Raw genomic sequence first — 21,292 nt, forward strand, 5'->3', positions numbered from 1 at the left:
ATGATATCAAGTTTAGCCTACAGATGAAATGGATTTTGAGGATGGAATAATACACGTTAGCCAGAAATATTAAAAAAAGTAAAAATTTTGGTGAGATATTGGTCAGTGGGAGTGTTCAGAGTATGATTTTCATTTTGATTCATTTTGACTTCATTTTGATTCATTTGAAGGACTGAATTAAAATGCAAGTATTAACCCGTTCCAAATATTATGTTTACCCTTTTGCTAAAGTCAGAGTCCTTATGGTGGCTCCCGGGGCTCCACTTGATCTGTTGCTCCCGTGTTCCCTCTCTGACTTCTCCTCCATCTTTCCCCTTGCTCAGTCCACACCAGTCACACTGGCATCCTTACTCTTCTCTGGTTGCGGGGCATGCTCCTAACTTAGGGTCTTTGCACCACTCATCCCTCTGCCTAGGATATCTGCCCCAGATACTCACGTGGCCTCCGTCCCATCTTTGCTCAGATCTCACCTCCTCAGTGGGGCTGACCATGACCTCTCCGTTAATACTGCACGCTGCCCCCGGTCCCCTTGCACTCCCCGTCCTCTATCCCCTCCCCCCAACCTGCTCTACTTTCTTCTTTTTTGAAACATAGCATCTATATTCTCCAAAATATTACCCATTCTCTAAAACTTACCCATTATGTTAGCTTTTATTATCTGTCTCTTTCTTCTCGAATATAAGTGTCAAAAGGTAGGACCTTTGTTTTGTTCCTTGAAATATAGCAAGTGCCTAGAACAAGTGCTTGGCCTGTGGCAGATTATCAATAAGTGTTTGTTGAGTGAATAAATGAACAAATCATTACTCTTCTTCATAAGTTCACATAATTCACCGTTAACCTTTATTTATTGCTGTGAAAACAAGTAGATTTATGTAATTAGCATGTATAAGAACAATCTTTGAAATAATACCACTTGTATTTGTACCTCCATGTTATAACATGAGTCGGAATTCCCTTCCTTTTTAAGGCTGCATAATACTGTGTTGTACATCTATACCACATTTTGTTTATCCATTTACCTGTGGGCGGACACCTAGGTTGCTTCCACATTTTGGTGGTTGTGAATAGTGCTGCTCTAAACATGGGTGTGCAGATATCTCTTCGACACTATCAACTCTTTTCAGATCTGTTAGCTTAAAGGAATATTCATATCAATTAATTATATTTTTGTATATGCCTCCATCTTAATTTTAAAGCTATTAATTTTATTTCCAGAGGTCTTAATTTTATTTAATGGCATGTTTTTCTTTTATGTAATTTATTCTTATAGAATTTGTATTTTGATGTATTTGATGTAAGACCACGTACGATGGTCTGCTTTTTTAGCATGATACAATCCTGGAAAACTATACATCAAAAAGTGGAACAAAATCCTTGAAAGAATGAGCTGTTACTCACCGTCGTGTCTCCCAAAATACCTAGACTGTGAGTGGCTGGAAACAGTAGAGTGAAAACCAGTAGAGTGTTGTATTGTGAAAGCAAAAGGAAAGAACGTTTCAAGAAAGAAAGAATTAACAGCAGTGTCGAGCACTGCTGGGTAATGAGCGGGGGTTCAGTGCCCTGGGCAAGAGCAGTTTGAGTGGACTTGTGAAGGGAGAGTCCAGATGGAGTGAGGTGTGGGGAGGGTGAGGAGAAAGGACGCGTTCATAAGTCCAGGTTTGGTGCTGAAAGGGAGAAGACAGGTTGATAGTGCAGGGGGGTTAAAAAACATTTATTTTTTTCCCAATGGGCAAGCCATGAGCATATTTAAAAGCTGATGGGAAGGATCTAGTTGAGGGAGATGTTGAACATTTGACAGAGGGGTTAATTAACGGTTTATGTCAGGACGTTGGAGGGGACGGGATGCAGGTGAAGAAGGAGCTGCTGTTTGATGGAGGAGGAGGGCTTCCCTAAGTTGTGATCACAGAAGGAGGATGAGATGGATGTAAAGTTAGGCCTCAAGTGGGTGCAGGTGGTTTGTAGGTTTGAGTCTTGGAAAGATAAAAGGAATTCCCACTTGAAGTTCGTGGCTTTTTTCTCTAAACCAGCAGATGAGGTCATCTGTTGAGAGTTATGAGTTAGGAGGGGGAATTACACTTTTGAGGAGAATAAATAGGGTTCAACATGGATTTCAATTGCTGGGCTTTTAAAAGGAATGGGATTATATATTAAGGATAAAGTTAGATGTCAGGTACTTGAGGAAAAGAAACTTAACCTTTCTGCTGTATAATTTTACACATTTATTGAAATCTTACCAAGTGCAGTGTATTGTAAGACAGCTCTCTTACCTAGTGAGTTCATAAACTTAAGGGAACATTTATCAAATGCAATAAGAGTTAAGAACAGTGCTGAAGCTTCAGAGGTCGTATCTGACTGCAGAAGAGCTAGATCTTACGTTTGGTAGTGTATGTATGTCTGTGCCACTCTCTCACTTTGTCCCAGCTTACCCTTCCCCCTCCCTGTATCCTCAAGTTCATTCTCTAGTAGGTCTACATCTTTATTCCCGTCTTGCCCCTAGGTTCTTCATGACCATTTTTTTTGGGGGGGAAGCAGCCGCATAGCACAGAGAGATCAGCTCGGTGCTTTGTGACCACCTAGAGGGGTGGGATAGGGAGGGTGGGAGGGAGGGAGATCCAAGAGGGAAGAGATATGGGGATATATGTATATGTATAACTGATTCACTTTGTTATAAAGCAGAAACTAACACACCACTGTAAAGCAATTATACTCCAATAAAGATGTAAAAAAAAAAAAGGAACTAGATCTTTGCATATGGAAAAGATTTCACAAGTGTAGATAGGAGAGGGTGAGAAAGTGCTTTCTACTACAAAGAGTGGAGCTGAGAATACGCTGGTACCATGTTAATGGCATGGTGAAAATTATCCTTGAATCACTGTGTCTCTATACAGTTTTAAAACATCAGAGAAGCTTATGACTTTAAAGAAAATTTCATAAAAATATATGACCCCCTCAAAGGAACTTACGTGCATACCTGTTTTAGGGAAAATTTATGACTAGTCATCCAGTATGTGACAGAATTTATACAGCATTGTAATTTCCCAGTTTGGGTATGATAAATTCATAGAGCTCATTAAGTGTAAGTGGCATTATTTGATTCATTCAAGCTTTTTTCTCTCCTCAGCAGAAGATGAAAAAAAATATTCCAAACTTGAATCCAGGACTTGGAAAATGCCAGTTGTCTAAATACAGTACCATATTGTGATAAATATAGCTATTGGAATTTTAAGACTCTTTTCACAAAACTTTTAATATTCACAGCAGAACTTTTTTTGGAATGTTATCTGAAAAACAGAGGACCATTTTATTACCAGAGCTGACTATTAATTAGGGTATTGTTTCAGATATAAAAGTTGATCTGCCACTGAAATTCTATTTGAATATGTATAGTTCCAAGCTTGCTTTGTGTATTTAATAACTTCAGTACCATAATTACTCTGTTTACAATTAAATTTTGGTGAATATGCTAATATGGGATATACCAGCAAGTGATTTCAGTAAAGGGCAGTGTTGATTTGCATTTTCATGTGCTTTTCACTTGCATCTGAATTTCATTTAATATCAGTGGGAAAAGAAGTGGTCAGTTTATGTAATGGTCAGTGACGGTAAACTTTCTTTTCTTTGAAATCTCTCTGTTGGATTGGCCATCATAACCTGCTTTGCTCCAGGTGGGCAGAAATTATGCAGAAGGATTTAATTTGGTAGAGGTTTGTGCCCTCCATTTTATCCTTTAATAGAAACCTTAATGTAGGTATTGGTTTCATTATTAGGAGAAACCTATAATGTACTAAAGCAATTGTTTAATTCCAATGAGTATTTTAAGTTCTTTACTGAGGTAAATGTTTATGTTCATGTTATTTATTACAGTTTTTGAGCAAGGACTTCTGGTTTTAAGTAATTCTCCTTTCTTCTTTTCAGAAATCCTCTGAAAAGGAACAAGGAGATTTGAGACACATCGATTTCATATTCTCTGAAACTCGGAGACTTGTTTTACTCTGAACCAGAAGATAGGAGGGGCTGCCAAGTGCAGTGAAGGTCAGATGGGGTTGTGGGAGGATGCTGAAAGGTGGCCCTCTCAGGTCTGGGACCCATCTCAGGCAAAACTGGCAGAGTAGGGTTCTCCAAAGGAAGTGGCCCACCCCGAGGGGCACAACCAGTGGCCTTTGTTGGGAAGAACAGGAATGGGTGTTGGCAGAAAAGGGCCCTAGGACACTTGATGGCATGATGAAATGTTCTGTATCTTGATCAGCGTGGTTGGTGCTCAAGTGTGTATGCATGTGCAAACATTTGTCAACCTGTGTATACATTTGTGCAGGTTATCAATTTATTGCTTCTCAACTCCAAATACACTTTTTTTTTGCTCTGTTGGTGATACTTGAACTAGACCCTGTAAACATGTTTTCTTCCCCAGCACAAGGTTAGGTTAGTCAGTAGAGGGGGAGGGACAGACACTGCCAGGCAGAGTGGGGAAGGGGCTTCTCTTGCTGTTGCAGTGTGCTTTTTTTTTTTCTCTCTCTCTCTCTTAAGGTATGGATGCCAGCATGCTTACTCTCTGTGACTTTTCTTTAGTACCCTGGTGGGCAGTATCTTGCTTCCACCAGGACCCCGGTGGGTGGATTCCTGTGGACCAGCTGGCACCATAGAGAACTCTGCCACCCGGTGGGCTGTAGCCACAGCCTTTCCAGTGAAGAGTTCATTTCTGTGTTCTCTCCCTTAACCTTGTAGATAGTATCTGCTCCCTGCCTTTTCTATTCCTTAGAGTTCTCTTTTACCCCTTTTAATAGTCAACCACCTTTTAGAAATTAATAGTTTTTTATATTAAGTGTTCTTGTTTAAGTTACTTGTGCATTTTTTTCTCCTGATTGGACCCTGTTACAACACTTAAGGTTTGTGTAATTTACTGTGTTAATTTTACATAACTGAAAAAAATAGAATGAAATAAATCATAAGTGTATAACTTGATTAATTTTAATGACGTGAACATACAGTTCAGATATCACCCAGACTGGGGTATAGAACATGACCAGATCCCCAGAAACCTTCCTCTTCCAACTCATAGTCATTTCCTCCCCCCAGTGGTTTCTGCTATTTGAATTCTGCCGTCACAGATTAGTGCAGTGGAATCATGAGTGTCTCGTCTTGTGTCTGGCTTCTTTTTTTCAACTTAGCATTGGGAGGTTCATCTATTTTATTATGTCCATTTTCCTGTTGATGGACATGTGGGTTTCCAGTGTTTCGCTATTTTGAGTAAAGGTGCTGTTATCCTTTTGGTGGACATGTTTTCATTTCCCTCAGATGTATACATAGAAGAGGAATTGTTGGGTCAGGTAGCAGCTACCGCAGAACAGATTTCAGAATGGCTGAAGCACTGGCCCATGCGTGAGAACTCCACTTGCTCCACATCCTTACCAGCGCTCAGTGCTGTCAGCCTCTCGGGGTTGAGATCTTCACAACTTTTAAGGGATGGGTAATTCCAATGCTGTGTAAACTCTTTATATTGTGGTAAGAGAAGAAAAACTTAAAAAGGGTTTTTATGAAGTGAGCATAATACTGATATCAAAACAAATAAATATGTTAGAAAAAAGAAAACTACAGACCAGTCTTACTTATGAATATCAATTTTGTTCCTAAATAAAATATTAGTAAATAGAATCCAGCAGCACACTCTAAGAATCATAACCTTAATCAGGTAGTATGTTTTTTTAAAGGGTGGTTATCATGTTAAATTGCCCTGCATAACTATGTGGTGTTCCAGCTGCATTTGTTTAAGTCTACATTTTTTTTTTTTTTTAAGAAGATGTTGGGGTAGGAGTTTATTTATTTATTTATTTTTGCTGTGTTGGGTCTTTGTTTCTGTGCGAGGGCTTTCTCTAGTTGTGACAAGCGGGGGCCACTCTTCATCGCGGTGCGCGGGCCTCTCACTGTTGTGGCCTCTCCTGTTGCGGAGCACAGGCTCCGGACGCGCAGGCTCAGTAGCTGTGGCTCACGGGCCCAGCCACTCCGCGGCATGTGGGATCCTCCCAGACCGGGGCTTGAACCCATGTCCCCTGCATTAGCAGGCAGACTCTCAACCACTGCGCCACCAGGGAAGCCCCAAGTCTACATTTTAAAAGATGAGTTATTGACCAAATGCTTATTTATTAATCCACTGCCATTGCCACCCCCTTGCTTCCAGCCGAAGCCAGCCTCTGAGCACTGACATGGCCGTCGGTTGTCTGCGGCCAGCCTAAGATTGTAGGGCTGGCAGAAGGGAGGCCTCCGCATCTTTTTTTTCCACAAGAAGCCACTTGTGCAAAGGGAGGAAGGGAGTTTCATTTAGGGGCATTTTAAAGAAAATTTTGTGTTGTAGCGGCCCCTTTCTACCAGAGCAGCAGAGTATATTTAAATGACTTCTTCACATTCATGTGGAGTAGATAGAAGTGTGAGGGAAGTTTTAACCCAAGCATAAAGTTAGTTTCAAATAGTAATTAGTAAACCAACATTCCATTCCATTCCAAAGAAACGTAATCTAGGACCTACATTGTACAAGTTTATATGAATTTTTTATGTACTTAGTTTACTTGGGTTGGTTTGATATATTTAAGTTCCTCAAACACTGTGGATCTCCCTAATATGTATGGAAGGCTGACTAAAAGGAAAAAAAAAAAGCTGGATTCCGACCTCATATCTTATACCAATATAAGTGTAGACAGATAAAAAATTTACCAAGAAATTTTATGAAACCGTAAAATAACTAAAGGAAAACATGGAGATGTTTGAAAAAAGAAATCTGACTGGGAGAGGTCTTTCTAAGGATGACATAAAACCCAAAACCTAAAAATAAACAGTATTAAAAGATAAATAAATTGGAAGTATTTGCAATGTAAAGAGCTAATTTCTTTAATATATATAGAATATATAAGAAGTGCCTATAAATAAAAAAGCAAAAGGCTACTAATAGTTCACAGGAAATGAAGTGCAGATTTTACTTTGGAGACTTTTCTTTCTTTCTTTTTTTTTTGGATGTGTGTGATTGGACAAGCTCGTGGAGTATGAAAAGATTTCCAATTTTGATCCTTTGGGGATTGTTAATCATAGGAGCAGTAATTTTTTAATGTTTAAAAACCATAAAGTATTTCACAATACAGAAAATCTTATTAAGCAAATATAGACCGAATGAATTAGACGGTACTTTTATAACCACCACCTATGTCAAGAGATATTACTGAACCCACCATGTGCCCCATCCTAATCACAACTTTCTTATGCCCCCCCAAAGTAAGTTCTAGCTTTTATGGTAATCGTTTTCTTTTCTTTATAGTTTTAGCACTCAGATGTGCATCCCTAAACACTGTGGTTTAGATTTGCCAGATTTTGTTAGATATGTTGTTTTAAGTCTTTTTAAATCTAGTTTTCTTCTCCCTCATCTCTTCTTTTTCCCCCTTTATTTGTTGAAGAAATGGTGTTATATGCACTGTAGGGCTTCCCGCAGTTAGGATTTTGCTGATTGCATTCCTGTGTTACAATTTATCGTATTCTTCTGTTCCCTTCATATCCTGTGAATTGGTAGGCTAAATCAGATTCAGGGTCCATTTATTTTTTATTTCTTATTTCGCAGGATTACTTTATGGGTAGTGGCGTGTTTTTTTTTATCAGGAGGCATATGTCTGGATATCTCATTTTGATGTTAGTAGCTATCATTGCTCAATGTCTGGATCCATTAATGCATTAGGAGGTGGAATTAGTGTTAAGCTAAAACCATTCTTGTTCACTTATTAACTGAAATTTTCCTATAAGAAATTTCTCTTCATCTTCTATTTGCTTACCTAGTGGTACAATTCACGTAAGAAAGAAAGGATAGATGCTGGATTCTTTCCCTTTATTTACCAGTTTTCAAAACTGAGTGGTTTCCTGTTATCCTCTAGAGATGACCACTTAAGTTTTCTTACTATTATGAACTCTTGGATTGACCCATTTTGTGTGTTTCAGTCCATTATGGTTATATTTATTGACTCAGATTGGCTCATCTTTGGTAGTGGGAACGTCTTTCAAGTTGACTCCTTAGACATATTTGACATAACTCTAGTAGTTTTTGATAGCTTCCTTGACATCTAGAAATGACTAGGTGTTCCAGGTTTATCTTGTACATTTCCAACTCCAGACCTGGAATCAGTCATTTCTTCAAGGAACCTGGTTTTTTTTAACAGGAAATGGTATTTCAGGAATACTGTTTGTGTACTAGGGATGCTCATTGCTACTGGGTTGTTTATTGTTTCTAAGCTATTTTTGTGAATGGGGCTAGGAAATACAAAGGTGTGTGTGTGTATGTATATATATTCTTTCTGTAAAAGATAAAGTACCTTCTGAATTAAAAAAATACTTCCAAATATAATCCTACCTCTTCTTTCAGCTGCATCCTTTTTCTTCCATATTTGAATCCTGATTTTTAAGGACACAGTGATGATAGAATTAAAACATCACATAATTATTCATTTGCATTATTCCACATCTGTGACCACAATAGCTGTAGTTAACAAAACTAAGTATCACCACAATATGATTACTGGAAAGTTGATTTTTTTTTTTGCATGTTTTCCCATTTTTTGCGATTGTACTATGTCCACATTGTCAGAACATATACCCATTATCTATTCTAGCCTCTCCTTTATAACCCTTGTTGAAACTCAGTTCTACAAATAAGTATCTATTTACTGCTCACTGTCAGCTCTTATAGTGACTTTTCTTTAGTCATTTTAGATATCTGAGGCTTGTTCTCTAGTAGATTCTTATTCCCTTTTCCCATTTCCGTGTTGATAACACTTTGAAGTCTTTAGATTTGAAATTTAACTGAGTATAGGCTCTTTGGTTCAGGTTTTCTTTCCTTGAGTCTTAAATATGTTACTTCCTTTTTTTTTTCCTGGCATAAAATGTTGCTGTCAAAGTGATGACAATATGATTTTACTTTCCTTACGAACTATCTTTTTTTGGCCTGCATGCACAAAGAATATTTTCTTTTACTATTAAGTTCAGTAATTTTACTAGACTAGGCTGTGTCTTAGTGTTGGTCATTCTGGGTTGATTAGTATGTGGTGTGATCTTTCACTTTGGGGTTTCACTTTTTTTTTTTAAGTTCAGGAAAGTCTTCTTGAATTAAAGCATTTAAACTGTCTTAATAAGGAAGACAGTTCCTTCTTACAATAAGGAAATCATCAAATGGGAGATTACTCTGATGACTTGATAAAGCTGGATAAAATTTAGAAGGCATTCATTTTAGTATTTGGAAGTATTGTGTGGCTTAGTTATTTCTTTTACTCAATCTACTATAGCTTTAAAAGTCACCTTTTTTGGTGTTTTGAGTCTGGGCTGTCATGGTTACAACTGAAATTCCATTCAGGAAAGTTTTATAATGATTATAAACATATTGAGAGAATTAGTTGATATGAAGAAATAACGGACACATGCATTTTGAAGATTCTTTTGTTAGAGAAGATTTAGACAGTGAAGATGCATCAGTATTCTGTAGGAAAAAGTTAAATTTAAAAATCCCTAATAAATTAATAAAGAGCATTTGCATAAATGGAGTTTGTGTATGTGGAGTGATATGGATGGATATTTGCTAACAAGTTTCCAATCTAATGTAGTATGTATGTATTTAGAATATCTAGGCTCAAAACCAAACTACTTATGTAAATTGTCGGATCTTAACAGACATCTTTCAGCTGAATAGCCATTTCAAATGTTGCAGACTACCTTACAACTCTTATCACCCTCTTTACTGTATCTCTAATACAGTTTTAGGGAACTATAGGATCCTAAAAACTATTTGTTTTAAATCTTTTTCAATTAATAGATTAAAATAGATTAATCTCAGAGTTTGAAATCACACACACCACACATACACACAGTCTGGTTCATGCTTTCTTTTCTTCAGTCTTAAGTGTGTTACTTCCTTTTTTTCTGGGCCACTGAGTTCCTACCCTTGCCCAAGAACTTGGCCCTTACTCTACAGCTTGCTAGCCTTGCTGGTCACCATTCCTGACCCACCCTTCCTTCACTCAGTGAAGTAAGTTATGTCTAAGGGCACTTAAAGCCCAGAGAGAAGTGACTTGATCAGGATCACCCAAAACTGGCCTCATACCTACACTCGAATCTAGGTCTTTTCATTATAGTCCTGTGCTCTTTTCGTGGTAAAACACTGCTCTCCATGAATGCTATGCTAAGCTTGTCTGTTAGTAAGTAAAGTAAATAGGAATTCATCTCCAAAAGGATAGTTGGTAAGAAGGGAAACTTACAAATGCTGGATATCACCAGCTTTGCCTTTTCTGTGAACCCAAATGACTAAACAGCCGTAATTTCTCCTGGTCACTCCTTCATTATGGTGACTTTTGTAATTGTGGGTCATGTTGGTGAGGCTTTGGAGCCAGGGAATCCTCAGTGCAGATTTCTATTGTTCGGCCACTTAGTAGGTATATGACCTTGGACAGGTTGCTTAACTTTGCTGAGCCTTAATTTCGTCATCTGTAAAATGGGGATGATAATGTAATCTTCATGGAGTTGAGAGGATGGATGGAAGCCTATGTGTAAAGCATCTACTATCTTGCCATACTCTTTCCCTTTCCTCTCATGTTAACTGTCTTGTGTTTTCAATGTCTATTGTGTTCTTATCCCATCAACATTGACCTTTGTAAACTCCTCATTTGTATAGAGTGTGCGTTCTAATTGGATGTACCTTTCCCCCTCAGCTTCATAGAGCAATTCTTTTGTTGTTGTTGCTAAATAGCATTTTTAGTCATAGATGATATTATACCACTGGAACTTTAAATATTTTCTTGAAAGTAATTGCATGGATCATTTTATTTATTGCTTCCTCTCCGAAGTTAAGAGATAATCAAAAGGATTGAGCACTTATAAATTAGAATTAACAGATGTCCTTTATTTAAGTTTTGGAGTAAGTAGGAATTTGAATAGCATCTTTGTTGCACAGAAGCTTTCCGTAGTGAAAAGGTTTTCAGCACTTCTAGGATTATAATCTTGAATGTTTCTTTGTTTTGTATTATAGTGAAAATGCCTCGTGTAAAAGCAGCTCAAGCTGGAAGACAGGGCCCTGCAAAGAGACGTCTTGCAGAACATTTTGCAGCTGGGGAGATAATCACTGACATGAACAGAAAGGAATGGAAACTGGGATCACCCATTGGCCAAGGCGGCTTTGGTTGTATATATCTTGGTAAGTGTATGACGACGTCTAATTGTCAGTCCGAAGATGTGTATGCTTTGTTATCAAAATATTGACAGTTTCTTAATTGCAAACTTTTACAGGATGTTTCTAATAATCTACAGTCAACATAATATTGTATAATTAGGCAAAAATGCATCTGTGACCTGGGAGTGAAGAAGACAGTTGATTTAATCACAGTAGAAACAGGATAAAATATCTGTAATATTGTCATTAGTGAGCATATGGCTTTAGATTTTTAAGATATTCTATATAATATTAAACTCCTTTGAGACCCAAAGAAAGCCATACCTTTCTTTCCCCACCTCCACCCAATTAGGATGTATTCCCTTTGTTTTGGTTTAATTTGGAGATTTTCAGATCTTTAATAGGTATGGATTTACCTTTTCTTTTTATACAGCCCTAATAGTCATCATAGTGGCATTTAGGAGAATGACCTAGAAGTTGCATATTAGGCCTGAAATGTGCTATTTAATTAGCATACTTACCCTGAAATCTGGGGGGACCCATTGTGGAACCCTGGGATTCTGTAAGTTAACTAATTGGTTGATTTTAAAAATATTTTACGTGATTACTTCTAAAGCTGTCTGCTTCACCAGGAATATTAGTAGTGATACAGTGCATTTCGTGATTGCTTTTGCTATTTCTTTCTAACTTTTCCGTTATATATTCTCACTCCACCTCTAATCTTGATTTCATTATTTGATTTCTGCCATGCGGTTTATAAAATTTTATTTTTAGCAGTGAACGCTTTTTTATTTTCAAGCAACATCTTAACTCAGAATACTAATATTAATACTAGATTCGCGTCATGGGAAAACTTATTAGAACTGTACATTTTCGGGTCCCACCCCAGACCTACAAATCCCCACCTGTAGGAAATGTGATTGAACAAGCCCTCCAGGGGATTCAGATGCCTGGGAAAGTTTGAGAACCACTGACATAGATGAAAGAGCAGCAGCTCTTACTCAAGAGGTGTCTGACTCAACTGGGACCCATGGGCTGTAGTTGGTCAGCCGCAGTCTCTAGAGGTATGTTCATGAAACATAGTTTAAAAACCAGCGCTTTCCTGTATTTTATAATCTCTCTAGGTTAGTGCACCTGTCTTTGGGGAAATAGTTGTTGATTCTTTCGTTTTGTTTGGAACCAAACCCATTCCAGTGAACTAGGCTATCTGACGTAAGCCGAAAGCCCTCATAAATCATGAAAGGTTAGGGCTATATTAGCCAGGTCTATATTTTTGACCTTGTGATTTAGAGATGGCAGATGATATAAGCTCTCCCTACCACAGAATGTGTGGACTTAGGACATCCTGTATTAGGGATGGGAACTTGTCTTAACGCAAGTAAACTCTTCATTTTGTATTCGTTGGCTTTTGTCACCTTTGGCAAATTTGCAGCTTGCTTTGCATGTGTGCTGGCTGTTTTATTTGTGTTTGTATTTATCATCAGAAAGTACCACCTGATATTTTTTAAATCTAGTGGTTTGACGGATTTCTGTGACAAAACTTTGCTTTTTAAAACCTGGATCGATCAACCTGGAGCAGGGATTTGCTTTAATACTGCTGCCTTCACTTTCTCTCTGTGCCCACTGACGCCAAAACGGCCATATTCGAGATCATCAGCAATTTCTACTGATAATTTTCTGCTAAAAGGTTGCTTCTGAATTTTGTTTAGATACTTTCTGCAGCATTTGATACTGTTTATCTTTCTTTCCCATAAAAATTGCTTCCATTGTCTTTCATGATAACATACTTTCACCTCTGTGTTTCTCCTACCTCTCTGGATAGGCTAAGTCATCGTTGTAAGTACTTCTGTGTTCTCCAGCTTTCCGTCCTTGGCTCACTCTTCCTTCTGTTTAGTCTCTCCGAGTGATCTCATCGAGTCTCTTGGCTTCTGTTACTGTCTCTTTACTGCTGATTTCCAGATCTTTTATCTGTAACTACGGACGTGATCCCCTGTGTCCAAGCCCATAGCCAGTGAGTGGCCTATAAGGAATCTCTATTTGGATGACCCACAGGCATGTCTAAAATTTATATCATCCTCTTTCATCTCGTGATCCTCTTATGATCAGGAGAGGAGTATCTGAATGAATGACACCCCTCAAGCCAGACTGGGAAGGCATTCTCAAGTATTGCTTCACTCATATTCCTAGTACTTCATCTGGTCCTGTTGCTTTAACAGTCTGACTTCTCAGACCCATTGATATCTCTCTATCTTTGCTGATACTGCCTTAGTGCAGGTCATTTTCATGTCTTGTCTGGATTCTCACTATGGCTGTGAATTTTCTCTGCTCAGCCTTGCCCCCTTGCATCCTATTATTCACGCTGTGACTTGAGTGATCTAGTCTATTTAAACTTCTTTAATGGCTCCCCAGTGCCCTTAGGATAAAGTATCAAACTTTGAGAATGGCATACCAGACCCTTCACGTAGTTTGGTCCCTATGTAACTTTTCTCTTCATCCCTTTTATTTCCTCAAAAATCTGTTCTTTGACTATCATGCTGCCCTTTGCCTCTTGATCTTTGTGTGTGATTCTTCTTTTGCTTCATTTTTCCAAAGCTGAGCTTAGGGCAGGTGCTATCTGTGTATAATGCCCCTCTGTTAACCCTTTCGTAGTACTTTCCATGCTGCCCTGAAATTACTTTTCTTTCTTGCAGAATAAACATGTCCTCCTTGGCACTGAGACAGTTCTTCTTATTGTTTTCCTAGTGCCTGGCATATTTTGCAGTATGTGTTGTTTGAATGAATTATTGAACTTCCCTTTTCCCCCTTTTCTCATTCGAATTGTGCAGTATTATTGGGATGCTATACTTATTTTAATATTTTGTGCACTAAATGCTGATTTTAAAAAATTTAACCTTGCTTTATTATTAATTCAGTATCTAAGTGATGTGTTCCTTGGGGCTGTTCGTTAAGGAGCTCAGACTTATTCATTTGCCCATTTAGCCATTTTTATGACTTGGTGTTCCTTCTGTAGTCTGAAGTATTTTAGCTTCAGCCTTTTCACAATACTGCTGCTTCCCAGCTGATTGGTGGTTTCTTGGTTTCCTTTGCCTGTCCCTCTTCATCTCTTCAGCTTCTAATGTGAGAATGCCTTAGGGCTCAGTCCTAGGATTTCTTCTTTTCTCTGTCTGCGCTCATTCCCTAGGGGCTCTTCCATTTTCATGGCTTTAAATGAATAGCATTTCTATCTTGATGACTCTCAAATTTCTTTCTCCAACTTGGACCACTTTTCTGAACTCAAGACTTGTATGTCAGCTGCCTATTTAACACCTGAATTTGGATGTTTAATAAGCATCTCAAACTTAAGACACCCCAAAGCACCAGCTCCTCCTGCAGTTTTCTCTGTCTTAGTAAGTAGCAACGTTTTCTTTCCAGTTGCTCAGGCCAAAAACTTGGAGTCATCCTTATCTCTTTTTTCCCCTCTAATCCTCTATAACTAATTCATGAGCAAATCTTGTTGGCTCTTCTTTAAAAATACATCCACAATGTGACCACTTACCACCGCCTTGTCTGCTACCACTCTGGTTCAGGCCACCACCATTTCTCACCCAGAGTATTGTAGTAGCCTAACTGCTCTCCCTGCCTCTGCCCTTGCCCTCCACCCTCCATTCTCCACAAAGCCGCCTGGAGAATTCTTTAGAAAGTCAAAGTCTGAGCTTACCATTCCTCTCTTAAAACCTTCCAGTGACTCGTCGTCTCATTCATAGCAACAGCTTTAGATCACCTATCCAGTTCACTGTATTTGTTCTCTGCTGCTTTTCTCATCTGACCCCTGTTACTTTCCACCTCACTTACTCTTCTCCAGCTACATCAGGGCCTTTTTACTGGTCTGCCTGGAATGTTCTCCCAGATATTTACGTGGCTTATCCCCTCACAGTCTTCAGACCACTGCTTCAATGACACCCTGTCAGTGAGGTTTCTCTTACTAACTTGCAACACTCTCTACCTTCCTTTCCTGCTTAATTTTTCCTCTCTAGCACTTACTCCCATCAAACATACTTTACATTTTAATTGTTGTCTGTGTCCTACCACTGAAATGTTAGTTTCATAATAGTAGAGATTGTTTTTTCCTGTTTACTGCTAAATCCATTTCCTAGAAACTGGCATGTAGTAGGTATCTGGTAAAAAATATGTGTTTAATGAATATGGGCAACCTTATATTCCTAACTCAGCATTTCAGGGCACCTGTGCTTCTTTATTTGCATGAAGTAAAATGATACCACATTAAAATTATTCTGGATGGCAGTTCAAAGTTCTCGTGTCAGTATCCTGAACTGTTGATCTTGATGAATTTTTTTCTCCCGAACGAAAGTTTTTTAGAGCTTTAGCTCCCTCTTTTCTTACCTTTCTAATGCTCCTTCTTAAAAGGATTCCCTAGTTTGTTAAATTTAAGAAATTGTATCAGTTATCATCCTTTTGGGAATTCACAGCATACATTAGCATATCAAAGGCCATGAGTACTTTTGAATTAAAGAAGTCTTTAACTCAGTTTTTCATACTTAATTGATGATCATGTTGAAGATAGCAATTGTAAGATGCCTTCCAATTTCAGACATGTTAAATCGTGAAAAAAAGTTTTAAAATTGATGAAATATACAGTAGTGATATCCTGAAGCACATATTTGGGAACTGAAATTTATTAAGAGGTTATAGATACACAGATCTAAATACTAATAAAGGGTTAGTAACAGACTGTTGATAATAATGCTACTTCTTGTTCTGATATTACATATGTCACTTTTTCAAACAGCTGATGTGAATTCTTCAAAATCGGTGGGCAGCGATGCACCCTGTGTTGTAAAAGTGGTAAGGAAATATTTCAGCTGATTGTTTTCTTTGCTGTTGATTTAGTTGTAGTATTTATTTTGTAAAACATTCTTTTTGATAACTAGAATTAATTAAACCATAAGGTACTACATTTTTAGTAATGTTTCATAAATATTAAATGAGACACAAAAGTAGCTTTATAGTTTTAAATAATTTGAGTTCAAAAATTCTCTCCCCTCTCTTTTGAGTTAGAGTGGCACTAGCATCTGTGGAAAAAATGAATGAAAGCCTGGAGTTTTGCAGATGTGGAATAAAAATATTCAGCTCGTTCTTTTTATTTCAGCTATATTTACAACAGATGGGATGCTTTTTATGTTTATATCCTGCAAGACTGTACTACTTTAATGAAATTTTACTGTATTTTATCTTGCATTTGCTTCTGAACTTACATTTGGTCAATTTTTTCTTTTTATTTCCAATTATCTTTCCTCCCCTTTCATTTTAGTAAATGAAATTATTTATTTGTGGTCACTTTGAAACTTCTTTTTGCTTTACTGACGTTGAAATTAGTTTGTAACGAGTGAAGGTAGACAGTATCCTGTCTAACGTCGGCATACTCTGAATAGCCAGGTCAATTTATATATTGGTGCGCTAAATGACATTTTAACTACTATTTTTTTTTGTTAGTATGCAAGGTAGTATGCATCTTTTTGCTTGCCAGCATTTGTAAGGCCCCTCTTTCAAAGTTCTTTAATACATGTGAAGAACATGTTTTTGTTAAATAGAAGAGGTAACAGGGTCTGTTATTTGGGCAAATTACCACATAAGTCCCCTCACCCTGCTTTATTTTCCTAAAGGCTACAGATTTTCGAATTAGAATCACCCCAAGGTCTTTTGGTTTGATTTGTTTTATTTTACTCTCTTTTTAAAAAAGAATATATTTGATCTCTTGTGGGTTAATAACTCTTTTGGTTTTAGTGATTGTTTTCACCAACTTTTTATTCAGGCATAGTTTTTCCAAGGAAATAGACAAACACAATTTGAATACTTTTGACAAATGCATATACATGTATACCCCAACCCCTATTAAAATATAGAGCATTTCCATCATCCCCAAAATACTACTTTTGTCTTTTTCTGGTCAAACCCCTAATTTCCCACACCCTTGGAGGAAACCGTTTGGCTGAGGTTTTTTATGTTTTTTTTGTTTTTGTTTTTGTTTTGCTGTGGATTAGTTACTCCTGTTCTAGAATGTCATATAAATGGTATTTATACAGTATATTACTGTTTTGTCTCTGATTACTTACATTCAACATAGTGTTTTGAAGGCTCATTTATATTGTTGGCATTTCAATTGCTTGGTCAGTTCTACTGCTCAGTAATATTATACCATAGCCATACTAGAGTTTGTTTTCCATCTCCTGTTGACAGACATGTGGATTGTTTCCAGTTTTGGGCTGTTATGAATAGAGCTTCTATAAACATTCTTATACAAGTATTTTTGGTTTTCTTGGATCAATACCTTATAAATTGATAAGAAGTACCAGGCAGATTTCCAAAGTGGTTTTTACCATTTTACATAGCCACCAGTAACGTATGAGAGTTCTGGGTGCTCCATGTTCCCCTTCAACAACACTTGGAGCTGTCGGGTGTGTTTGTTTTAGCCATGATATCAGGAGTACAGTAGTGTCTCATAGTTTTAGTTTATATTTACTTAATGACTGATTTTGAGCACTTTTTCATCATGCTTATTGGCCATTCATGTATTTTCCTTTGTGGAGTGCCTCTTCAGTCTTTTGTGGTCAAACTCCGCCCCCCCCCCCTTTTTTTTAATAACTAGGTTGTTTTGCTTTTTATAATTTGGTAGTAAGAGAGTTGTTCTGGATACAAGTTCTTTCTTAGATATATATGTTGTAAATCTTTTCTCCCAGTTTGTAGTTTGCCTGTTTACTTTCTGAATACTTTTTCTGCATCTACTGAGGTGGATCATAGGATGTTCTTCCTTTATTCTGTTAATGTGGCAGTTATATTGATTGATATCTGAGCGGTGAACTAACTTTGTATTCTTAACATACACTCCACTTAGTTATGATGTATTATGCTTTTAACATAATGCCGGAATTGATTTGCTAATATTTTGTTAAGGATTTTTATTTTTTGTTCATGAGGGATATTGGTCTTTCATTTTTTTTCTAATATTCTGAAGATTAAAACATTTCTCATCTCATCGTTTGGTGTTGGTGTCAGGGTTTTTGGTGCACTGGGTTTGGTCTCCCCTTCTGGCCACACAGCATCCTAAGTGTCCTGTCATGGGGCTCACTTTGCTTGTTTCCTGTCTTTAGAAGTCACAATCCTATACTGCCTATTTTGTCTAATGTATGAGAATAGTAATTTCCTATATTTTGTCCAATTTTGGTATTTGTTTACAGTAGGAGGGCTAATTGGATGCCGGCTATTCCACATGCCTGTAGGTAGAAGTAACGCTGGTAACTTTAGTGGGGGGGTTTATTGGTTTGTTTCCCCTGCTATTTCACTTTTCTTCATGCCTTTTCATGACGTAGTGAATAGCATTCCTTTTGAAATATTTAGTTTGCTGCTATATCAGAGGAACAAAAGTTCTTACTATTAAATTGGGTCATTTGCATGGAATTTGCATGGAATATTATCTGCATTTGTCTTTGATAGGACAGATTAAAATATTAAAATCTATGGGTAAGATTAGTTTCTTTTTAGGATCTTTAAATAGTGTCCATTGTGAGGAGAAAGCAAGTCCCCTTATGACTTCTCACCCTCATGAGGTTCAGAAAACACAGTTCCCTATGACCACACGGCAGCTGCTTCCCCTGCACAGTCGTTTCTGTGTCGCGGAAGGAAAGCGTGCCTGAGCCGTGTCTCATAGGTGGGGCTGCTGTGTCACCATGTCTTTTTTCTTCTGTATAACCTGAGCTTCTTTAAATTGTGTTCTATTTTAGAATGACAATATTCTTCTTCATTATGAGTAATCCTAAGTGTTTTATTTGTTATTCAATGTATGTAGCTTTAGTTCTACAATCTTTTTCACTTACAGAGTTATGAAAGAGAATGGGTAGAAACAGTATTTACTAACTGCTTAATGTAGCAAACTACTTTACGTTTCTAAGTTTAAAACCATTTGTTACCAAGCCTAGTTCAGTACTCTGTCTCCTGTCTCCTAATTTAGTTCTGTTTCCATTAGCCTATATTACTCCTTCTCTTTGCAATTAGGACAATGATAAATATTCAGTTGATTTCTCTTTTGCATTTAATATTTCAGTAACATTTTCAAAGTTGTGGTTTGTGTGTGATCCTGGAAGAATGCCATAAACAAAACAATGCTGACTTTTTCTTTCCTCTCTAAGGGACCGCTTAGTGACTGCTGTTTGCTTGTTTCTTCCCTAATACCTGTCTTTTCTGAACTCATTTAAACCTCTGTAGCACTCATTCTGTTTCCACTTATTTTACAATTTCACTTGCTAATATCCTTTCAGGCCACTACTTGTTTTAGTTTAAGTGTTTATTTTACCTCCCTAACTGGATTTTAAGTTTTTGATGATAAGGACCTTGTTTTAAATTTTGTTTTTTTTATGCCACCCTTACTTGCCTGTGTTATCCTTTTGAAAACTTTTTAGGCATAATTGCTTACCACCTTGCAGCTTCCTGATGCCGCCTACTTCTGCCTCTTGTCTGTGCCTTTTAGTGCAGGCCTGTATGCACGATTTACCTTCACTTCTGATAGGCGTGGCCATAGCTCTGTCCATTACTATTCTGCAGTTCTTATATTCTCAGAGCTTTGTAGTATTAAAAGTCAAAATGCTTCACCAAATATATAAAATGATTATCACTTCTTTCCAGTATTAAAATCAGAACTGTTCTTCACAAACACTTGCCATTTTAACCTCAGAAGCTATTAAATATCATGTTTTCAAAGAACATGTACTACTCTTTGGGGAAATTTCATAATTAATTACCAAAGAAAAGCAAGATACAACATTATTTATGGTATAGAGGTAATTTTATAAAATAGCTATATATGGAGAAAATATATCAAAATATTTTCAGATTTTCTAAAGTGAGCACTTTATCTTTAGAGAAAGAAAAAAACTCAGCAAACGTTATTTAAGAAATAATCAAAGCCAAATAGATTTTTTTTTTTTTTTTTTTGCGGTACGCGGGCCTCTCACTGCTGTGGCCTCTCCCGTTGCGGAGCACAGGCTCCAGACGCGCAGGCTCAGCGGCCACGGCTCACGGGCCCAGCCGCTCTGCAGCATGTGGGATCTTCCCAGACCGGGGCACGAACCCATGTCCCCTGCATCGGCAGGTGGACTCTCAACCACTGCGCCACCAGGGAAGCCCCGGCAAATTGATTTTTAATGTGAAATTAGACTTAATAGTGTAATAGCATATCAAATCAAACAGTGGTTCTCAGCTCTGGTTCTACAGGATAATTAGAATCTCTGGGTACAGGGCCTGGTTATTGGTATTTTTAGTAAAGTCTCCTCAAGGGATTCTTTTGTGCATCAAGGTTGAGAACCACTGGTAGAGTCTGTTGCACAGAGCACCTTAATTATTTTCAGTGGACTCCTGTGCGCATGCTCAGGTTTACCTTTGTGTGGGGATCCTTTTATTCAGTAGCGGCACCAAGTACCCTGTGCTTCTGGTAGGGCTTCCATGTTAATGTGGAAGACTTGTTAGAACATTTGGTTGCTTCTAATACGGATATCTGCTCTGTGAAAGAGCTCCAAATATTAACCCACACGTTTCTTACATTTGGTCTTGAAATGAAGTTAAGACTAACATATTTAAGATAGGTGTTTCGGTACATGCTAAGTACATTTTCTCTCCTCCCGAATGACTGTGTCTGGTTTTGTTTAGGGCCTTAATCCTTACTGATTTACGGGAGCAGCCTTGGAGTCGTGGTGCTGGGTCACAAGAGATCGCAGACGTGTATTCTCTGCCTCTGGATAACTGGGAGACACTATCTGTATTTTAGTTCAGGAAAGTAAATGTGCAGAGAGAAATGGTACATTGATCATTAAACTATCGGGTAATGCAAGGAGAAAAATTTCCTCTTGTGATTTCTGGTTAATGGATTGTATAATAACTTAGTTCTTTCGGCCGCCCTGTGCAGTCATGCCAGTGAGTTAATAGCAGAACTGGAGGTGGAGGCCAGCCGTTTGGATCTTATATTCTAACAGTTCTTTCTATCATTGTCCTGTTCCAACATGTACTGATAGAAATCTGTGTTCCGCAGTTCTCTGGAAAAACGTTTGCAGACTGATGTTTAATTTCCCTCAT

At 37.7% G+C, this 21,292-nt stretch overlaps 1 protein-coding gene across 6 annotated transcripts in view; it reads left to right on the forward strand.

Annotated features, from left to right (window-relative positions):
* Nucleotides 1-21,292, forward strand: part of VRK1 (VRK serine/threonine kinase 1) — a 95,347-nt gene that overhangs the window by 21,694 nt on the left and 52,361 nt on the right. For 5 of the 6 annotated variants that reach the window (XM_082619727.1, XM_082619722.1, XM_082619725.1 and 2 more), the window contains exons 2-3: nucleotides 11,036-11,200; nucleotides 15,963-16,018. In XM_082619727.1, coding sequence (XP_082475853.1) covers nucleotides 11,041-11,200; nucleotides 15,963-16,018 — 216 coding nt within the window. In that variant the 5' untranslated portion in view covers nucleotides 11,036-11,040. Of the gene's footprint in view, nucleotides 1-3,915; nucleotides 4,033-11,035; nucleotides 11,201-15,962; nucleotides 16,019-21,292 lie in introns of all 6 variants that reach the window. The other variant, XM_082619723.1, reaches the window with a different exon arrangement.

This window comes from Mesoplodon mirus, assembly GCF_964341445.2.
Source record: "Mesoplodon mirus genome assembly, chromosome: 4".
Taxonomy (NCBI): Eukaryota; Metazoa; Chordata; class Mammalia; order Artiodactyla; family Ziphiidae; genus Mesoplodon; species Mesoplodon mirus.